This window comes from Oncorhynchus mykiss, chromosome 22 (assembly GCF_057628025.1).
Source record: "Oncorhynchus mykiss isolate SJ-2025 chromosome 22, ASM5762802v1, whole genome shotgun sequence".
Lineage (NCBI taxonomy): Eukaryota > Metazoa > Chordata > Actinopteri > Salmoniformes > Salmonidae > Oncorhynchus > Oncorhynchus mykiss.
This window is the reverse complement of record NC_143043.1, coordinates 53,356,014-53,364,946: the sequence shown is the minus strand read 5'-3', so window position 1 is coordinate 53,364,946 and position 8,933 is coordinate 53,356,014. Positions and strand designations below refer to the sequence as shown.

The following is an 8,933-nucleotide window of genomic DNA, read 5'->3' as shown; positions in this document are numbered from 1 at the left end:
GAGATCACCTTCCTCAAGAAGATCCACGAGGAGGTCAGTAGTGTCCCAGGCCCTTTATGCTAACCCTTCTCACCCTGCGATAGAATAGCGCCCTGCTCAGGGTGGTGTACTTGCACATCAAGCCTCATGCTACAGAAACAGGTGAATTACTCATAGGGCTGGAGTCTGTCTCAGATAAGGCTACTTACTTATGCCCATTTAACACTACTGAGCCGAGCTGGGCCGAGTCAAGCTGAACCGGGCCGAGCCAAGCTGAACCGGGCCGAGCCAAGCTGAACCGGGCCTGGCCAAGCTGAATGTCTGCTTGCCATTTTTATGATGGGAAATATAATGTAAAATACTACACCCACACAACCAACTGTATACACCACACCTCACCACACCACACCACACCTCACCACACTACACCACACCACACAACCAACTATACACACCACACCCACACAACCAACTGTACACACCACACCACACAACCAACTATACACACCTCACCACACAACCAACTGTACACACCACACACAACCAACTATACACACCACACCACACACCAACTATACACACCACACCACACACCAACTATACACACCACACTCACACACCAACTATACACACCACACCACACACCAACTATACACACCACGCCACACTGTGTACAGTGGATGGGGAGAGGGACTTTTCTAGCTTCTAAAGCCAAAGTCCTTTCATGCTCTGTCTCCTTCCCCTGACATTTGACTTCAGAGAAATGCTGGCTTGTGTCAGCTGGTTCGTGACATGGAGTGCCCTCTGCAACATTGTTCAACACATGCACAGCTATAATTAAACCATGAGAGAGCGACTAGATGCTGGGAAATGTATGAGTGAGTGAGTGAGAGAGAGACAGAGAGAGACAGAGACAGAGACAGAGACAGAGAGAGAGACAGAGAGAGAGACAGAGAGAGACAGAGAGAGAGACAGAGAGAGAGAGAGAGACAGAGAGAGAGACAGAGAGAGAGAGAGAGACAGAGAGAGAGACAGAGAGAGAGACAGAGAGAGACAGATAGACAGAGAGAGAGAGAGAGAGAGAGAGAGAGAGAGAGAGAGAGAGAGAGAGAGAGAGAGAGAGAGAGAGAGACCAGTGGTCCTGTATTGTAGGAGCCATGGTTTTTCCTGGTCAGTATAGTCAGTGTAACTCTGGGCCGGATGTGAAGTCAGTGAATCAGGAGAGTGGAGGAACAAAAATATTTGTTATGGCTAATGGCTCTAAATTAAATCCTGTATGTACCTCTGAGCCCTAACCTCTGACCCCTAACCTCTGAACCCTGACCTCTATCCTCTGACCTCTGAAACCTGACATCCGAACTCTATCCTCTGACCCCTGCAGGAGATCCATGAGCTGACGAGCCAGATGCAGGAGACCTCGGTGCAGGTCCAGATGGACATGTCCAAACCAGACCTGACCGTTGCCCTCAGGGACATCCGTATGCAGTACGAGGGTATCGCAGCCAAGAACATCTCTGAGGCAGAGGACTGGTACAAGTCCAAGGTGAACACCATCTATAACAGTATTATATAATATGGTATAGTACAGAGGAACCATCTATAACACACTGTAGTATTATATAATATGGTATAGTACAGAGGACTGGTACAAATCCAAGGTGAAAACACTAGACATATGGGTGGGTAGTGACAGTGGGGTCATAGTTAGAGAGGCTTGCTGCCATCGGGATGGTTGACAGAATTGGCTTAGGACAGTACAGAACAGGATTGGAGCCTATTCCGTTTCAGTTAAGTAATTCAATTGGAATTGGAATTAAATTGACTGCATTGAAAATTAAATTAAATCGACCCCAAGTCCCCAACCCTGGCAAAGAACATGTGACCGCCAGTACTTTAAGTAAAGCAGTGTTAGATAAGCTAAAATTGGATATGATATGTGGACTGTGACAGTAGCTAAGCTAACTACGTTGGCACCACTATACAGTGACAGTAGCTAAGCTAACTACGTTGGCACCACTACACAGTGACAGTAGCTAAGCTAACTACATTGGCACCACTACACAGTGACAGCAGCTAAGCTAACTACGTTGGCACCACTACACAGTGACAGCAGCTAAGCTAACTACATCGGCACCACTACACAGTGACAGTAGCTAAGCTAACTACATCGGCACCACTACACAGTGACAGTAGCTAAGCTAACTACGTTGGCACCACTACACAGTGACAGCAGCTAAGCTAACTACATCGGCACCACTACACAGTGACAGTAGCTAAGCTAACTACATCGGCACCACTATACAGTGACAGTAGCTAAGCTAACTACGTTGGCACCACTACACAGTGACAGTAGCTAAGCTAACTGCATTGGCACCACTACACAGTGACAGTAGCTAAGCTAACTACATCGGCACCACTACACAGTGACAGTAGCATCTATTCTTACCCATGTCTCCACCTCCTCTCCAGGTGTCAGACCTGAACCAGGCTGTGAACAAGAACAACGATGCTCTGAGACAGGCCAAACAGGAGAGCATGGAGTTCAGGCATCAGATCCAGTCCTACACCTGTGAGATCGACTCTCTCAAGGGAACCGTGAGTACTCTGTTACTACACCCTACTCTATATTACTACACCCTACTCTATATTACTACAGCCTACTCTATATTACTACACCCTACTCTATATTACTACACCCTACTCTATATTACTACAGCCTACTCTATATTACTACACCCTACTCTATATTACTACATTCTACTCTATATTACTACACCCTACTCTATATTACTACATCCTACTCTATATTACTACATTATACTCTATATTACTACATCCTACTCTATATTACTACATCCTACTCTATATTACTACATTCTACTCTATATTACTACACCCTACTCTATATTACTACATTCTACTCTATATTACTACACCCTACTCTATACTACTACACCCTACTCTATATCCTATTGGACTGTTACTACATGCTACTCTAGATCCCCCTGTACCAAGTTTACTCTTGTTTTCTTCCCTTCATGGATTTGACAGGAAAGGATTGGTGCTAGAAACTCCCTCTAGCCGTGTTTTAAACCAATCCAATGCTTTTCCTTTTACAAGGGTGGGGAGTAGTTCACACTTCAGGACAATTCTCTAACCTATCATCACTTCAATCACCTCTCCACCAGCTCCCCTCTCACCTCTCAATCTAACTATGATACCTGTTCATGTGATGATCTCTCTCTCTCTCTCTCTCTCTCTCTCTCCCTCTCCCTCTCGCTCTCCCTCTCGCTCTCTCTCTCTCTCTCTCTCTCTCTCTCTCTCTCTCTCTCTCTCTCTCTCTCTCTCTCTCTTTCCCCTACAGAATGAGTCTCTGCTGAGGCAGATGAGGGAGATGGAGGATCGTCTGGGAAACGAGGCTGGAGGTTACCAGGACTCCGTCACCCGTCTGGAGGCTGAGATCGCCAAGATGAAGGATGAGATGGCTCGTCACCTCAGAGAGTACCAGGACCTCCTCAACGTCAAGATGGCCCTGGATATAGAGATCGCTACCTACAGGAAGCTACTGGAGGGAGAGGAGAGCCGGTAGGAGAGAGTGATAAGTAGGGAGAGGGATAGAGAAGAGGGAGGGAAGGAGGTGCAGGGGGAGAGACTGAGAAGATGGAGGGGTAGGGGAGGGATAGAGAAGATGGAGGGGTAGGGGAGGAACAGGGGGAGGGATAGAGAAGAGTGACAGATAGCCCTGGACATAGAAATCACTGCCTAACAGGTGATAAACAGTATTAGGAAGTGGACTAGAGAGAGAAGTAAGTGGAATAGGTTCTGAATGCTTCTGCAGTGAGAAGAGCTAGAAGGATAGATAGATCATATTGATAGAGACAGAGAGAGAGAGCGTGGTGGGGGAGGGGGGCAGACGAGGCTACATAGAGGGGTGAGGACATGTCTGTAAGTGCGTCATTAAAATCATCATAAACTAATTATTTCACCTGTAAATAACTATTCTGTTGGTGTTCTCTCTTTCTTCCCCAGAATCACTGTATCTGGCTCCAAGTCTTCTCACTCTGGCTCCCACTCTGCTGCCTCATTATATTCCACTGTTGGATTCAGAGGTGACCACTGAAAACACACTTCCTCACAACTGACCAATCACCAAAGAGTCCTATAAGACATGTACAGTAACTTAAAGTAAAAGGATGGTGAGAGCAGAATCACAACTTCACCACGAGGTGGAGCAGCTATACGCTGAAAACACGGACAGCATGAATTGATGCATTTTGGATATTTGCATCACTGAGACCACAATCAGTTCAACGATGACGATAGAGGATGATTGAAGTTAATTGATTGGTTGATTGATTGGTTAATTGATTGGTTGGTTGGTATATTAAACTGTGGCTGTTGATGTTAGATTGAGGCAGAGTGAATCCTATTTACAACTCTGGGTTGATGTTGATGTTAGATTGAGGCAGAGTGAATCATATTTACAACTCTGGGTTGATGTTGATGTTAGATTGAGGCAGAGTGAATCATATTTACAACTCTGGGTTGATGTTAGGTTGGTTTTGTGATTCTGTTAGTACGAGGTTTTCTTAACTCTGTCCGATCCATCCGCAGAGACCAGCCCAGACGTCGGACGATCAGCAGAGGTCCACTCCAAGAAGACTGTCCTGATCAAGACCATCGAGACCCGCGATGGAGAGGTAAAATCAACACACAGATGATGACACAGCATCCAATATCGGCTTTGTTCCAAGTAAACACCTTATTCCCTAAATAGACCACTACCAGGGTTCTGGTGAAAGGTAGTGCACTATATAGGGAATAGGGTGCCATTTGGGTGGTATCGTTGGGAACCCACAGCTGACAGTCAGTCCGCAGGGGAAAGGACAACTGATCATGCAGGCCTAGCTTAATAAAGGCAGATAAAAGTATCTCATAGCCTTATACATCTTTTAATCAATGTTCATTTTTGTTCTAGATTACATATTCTATGAGTGATGGAGCTAGTGCTCTGTGTGTAAGTGCGGCTTAAATATCAACTTTTGACCCAACCACCTTTTAATTAACTCACTTTTCATATTCTCACCCCCTCAGTACTAGACCTGATGACTGTGTCCTCTCCCTCAGTATTAGACCTGATGACTGTGTCCTCTCCCTCAGTATTAGACCTGATGACTGTGTCCTCTCCCTCAGTATTAGACCTGATGACTGTGTCCTCTCCCTCAGTACTAGACCTGATTACTGTGTCCTCTCCCTCAGTATTAGACCTGATGACTGTCCTCTCCCTCAGTATCAGACCTGATGACTGTGTCCTCCCCCTCAGTACTAGACCTGATGACTGTGTCCTCTCCCTCAGTATTAGACCTGATGACTGTGTCCTCTCCCTCAGTATTAGACCTGATGACTGTGTCCTCTCCCTCAGTACTAGACCTGATTACTGTGTCCTCTCCCTCAGTATTAGACCTGATGACTGTCCTCTCCCTCAGTATCAGACCTGATGACTGTGTCCTCCCCCTCAGTACTAGACCTGATGACTGTGTCCTCTCCCTCAGTATTAGACCTTATGACTGTGTCCTCTCCCTCAGTACTAGACCTGATGACTGTGTCCTCTCCCTCAGTACTAGACCTGATGACTGTGTCCTCTCCCTCAGTATTAGACCTTATGACTGTGTCCTCTCCCTCAGTACTAGACCTGATGACTGTGTCCTCTCCCTCAGTATTAGACCTGATGACTGTGTCCTCTCCCTCAGTATTAGACCTGATGACTGTGTTCTCTCCCTCAGTACTAGACCTGATGACTGTGTCCTCTCCCTCAGTATTAGACCTGATGACTGTGTCCTCTCCCTCAGTACTAGACCTGATGACTGTGTCCTCTCCCTCAGTACTGATGACTGTGTCCTCTCCCTCAGTATCAGACCTGATGACTGTGTCCTCTCCCTCAGTATTAGACCTGATGACTGTGTCCTCTCCCTCAGTACTGATGACTGTGTCCTCTCCCTCAGTATCAGACCTGATGACTGTGTCCTCTCCCTCAGTATCAGACCTGATGACTGTGTCCTCTCCCTCAGTATTAGACCTGATGACTGTGTCCTCTCCCTCAGTATTAGACCTGATGACCGTGTCCTCTCCCTCAGTACTAGACCTGATGACCGTGTCCTCTCCCTCAGTATTAGACCTGATGACTGTGTCCTCTCCCTCAGTATTAGACCTGATGACTGTGTCCTCTCCCTCAGTATCAGACCTGATGACTGTGTCCTCTCCCTCAGTATTAGACCTGATGACTGTGTCCTCTCCCTCAGTATCAGACCTGATGACTGTGTCCTCTCCCTCAATACTGATGACTGTGTCCTCTCCCTCAGTATCAGACCTGATGACTGTGTCCTCTCCCTCAGTATTAGACCTGATGACCGTGTCCTCTCCCTCAGTATCAGACCTGATGACTGTGTCCTCTCCCTCAGTATCAGACCTGATGACTGTGTCCTCTCCCTCAGTATCAGACCTGATGACTGTGTCCTCTCCCTCAGTACTGATGACCGTGTCCTCTCCCTCAGTATTAGACCTGATGACTGTGTTCTCTCCCTCAGTATTAGACCTGATGACTGTGTCCTCTCCCTCAGTACTAGACCTGATGACTGTGTCCACTCCCTCAGTATCAGACCTGATGACTGTGTCCTCTCCCTCAGTATTAGACCTGATGACTGTGTCCTCTCCCTCAGTACTAGACCTGATGACTGTGTCCTCTCCCTCAGTACTGATGACTGTGTCCTCTCCCTCAGTATCAGACCTGATGACTGTGTCCTCTCCCTCAGTATTAGACCTGATGACCGTGTCCTCTCCCTCAGTATCAGACCTGATGACTGTGTCCTCTCCCTCAGTACTGATGACTGTGTCCTCTCCCTCAGTACTGATGACCGTGTCCTCTCCCTCAGTACTGATGACCGTGTTCTCTCCACCCCACCTCAGAGCACCTCACCCTCCTCTCACAGTTAAAAAACCTACAGAGGACACCAGGATCGGGTTCAATATCTTTTAAATTCAATCAATTCAGGAATTGTACATATTCCAACTCAAATTTTTCCTTTTAGAAAAAACGTCTAGCAGAATTGGAATTCAAATTTGAATTTTAGTTTACTTCCTGAATTGAACCCAACCCTGTAGGACACAATATTCTTCACATTAAACTACAGAGGTGTATTCGCTGTCTTGTCCAAACTGTAACGATCTCTAATGCATCTGATACTCTGATTTCTGTTCCAAGTACACCACCGTTCCAAAGTGTGGAGTCAATTAGAAATGTCCTTGTTGTTGAAAGAAAAAAAAATCATTTTTGTTTTGTCCATTAAAATAACATCAAATTGATCAGAAATACCGTGTAGACATTGTTAATGTTGTAAACGACTGTTGTAGCAGGAAACGGCTGATTTTTTTTTATGGACAGATGCATATCTGAGTTCCCAGTCATGTGAAATTCATAGACTAGAGAGTTTAAATTGACATGGAAACCATCTGTTAGTTATATCTCACACCATTTCACCTCCTGCCATTACCGCAAGCACGTCCTCCCTAATTGAAGTGCCACCAGCCTCCTGTGGTTAGTTCGTGCATGTGTTTTAAATGACAACTTCGTCATCGATCCACATTTTTAAATATATATTTTATTTTATTTAACTATGCCAAGGTATTTATATGAGGGGACTGTTGTATTTTATATATTTTTAAATTGTGTGTAATTGAACGAATTAAAGGCTCCCTTGTCAAAGAGACTATGGTCTCAAAGGGACAACGCGTGGAAATAACGGGTCAATACAAACCACAAAATGCACTGTACTGTGTCTCTCGAAGCCATCTGTTTGTTGTCACTGTGCCTGACCTATCCACCCTGACGGACTCTCTTCTCCTCCCGCAGGTGGTCAGTGAATCTACACAGCACCAGCAGGACATCATGTAAACAACAACAACAACAACAACAAGCTTAAATTAGGAAAAAAGAAAATGGATGTTTACATACAAAAATACGAGGGGTTCTCTAGCTGCCGTTTCTAAGGCAACGCCTCGTTTTAAAAAAGGTCTCTTTTTTGAGAGGGAGTGAGTTATGAACACCTTACGAAGTGTTATAACCACCTTATGAAGGGTTATATCCTTCATAGGAATGTTTATAACTCGTGAACTCCAACTAATCAGATGTTATATGACCCATCTCCGAAGCAGAAGAACATAAGAAGAAAGACAATGTTAAGTTACAGTAATCAGAAGGTGGGAACAAGGTGGAGTGAAAGGCAAGTCAGGCCCTGGCCAGAACAGAACACGCATGGCTAGAATGGATCTCCAGGAGGTCAAGAGATGGATCTCTGTAGTGCACGTCTGTGTGTGAGTGGGTCTCTTTGCTTCACAATAGTTTCACAGTGGCAAATGATTTGAAATAAAGATATACTGTATCTTCAAAAGAGAATAAAATGTATTCTATTCCTTGGTTATTTCATATATACAGTGCCTTGCGAAAGTATTCGGCCCCCTTGAACTTTGCGACCTTTTGCCACATTTCAGGCTTCAAACATAAAGATATAAAACTCTATTTTTTTTGTGAAGAATCAACAACAAGTGGGACACAATCATGAAGTGGAACGACATTTATTGGATATTTCAAACTTTTTTAACAAATCAAAAACTGAAAAATTGGGCGTGGTCAAAAGTAGTGCACTAAAAAAGTAGTGCACTAAATAGAGAATATGGTGCCATTTTGCTAAAGTAAAACAGGGATGGGTTAATTAATGAGCTTGTTTCATTTCTTGTCTGATTAAAGGTGACTATAACGGATACCAGTGTATTACAATGGAATAACGAGGATTTAGCTTCCTAGTCTTCATACCCGGAGGAGGTAATACTAGTCTTCATAACCGTAGGAGGTAATACTAGTCTTCATAACCGGAGGAGGTAATAGTAGTCTTCATAACCGA

At 45.0% G+C, this 8,933-nt stretch overlaps 1 protein-coding gene across 2 annotated transcripts in view; it reads left to right on the top strand.

The window, feature by feature from the left end:
- LOC110517324 (desmin) overlaps positions 1–8,433 on the top strand; it is a 16,868-nt gene extending 8,435 nt beyond the window's left edge. Inside the window, exons 3-10 of one of the 2 annotated variants that reach the window (XM_036959459.2) lie at positions 1–33; positions 1,361–1,522; positions 2,449–2,574; positions 3,344–3,564; positions 4,009–4,088; positions 4,594–4,679; positions 4,958–4,996; positions 7,886–8,433. The exon at positions 1–33 is cut by the window's left edge and continues 63 nt beyond it. In XM_036959459.2, the coding sequence (XP_036815354.2) occupies positions 1–33; positions 1,361–1,522; positions 2,449–2,574; positions 3,344–3,564; positions 4,009–4,088; positions 4,594–4,679; positions 4,958–4,996; positions 7,886–7,927 (789 nt within the window). In that variant the 3' untranslated portion in view covers positions 7,928–8,433. The remainder of the gene's footprint in view (positions 34–1,360; positions 1,523–2,448; positions 2,575–3,343; positions 3,565–4,008; positions 4,089–4,593; positions 4,680–4,957; positions 4,997–7,885) is intronic. The other variant, XM_036959460.2, reaches the window with a different exon arrangement.
- The last annotated feature ends 500 nt before the right edge of the window (positions 8,434–8,933 follow it).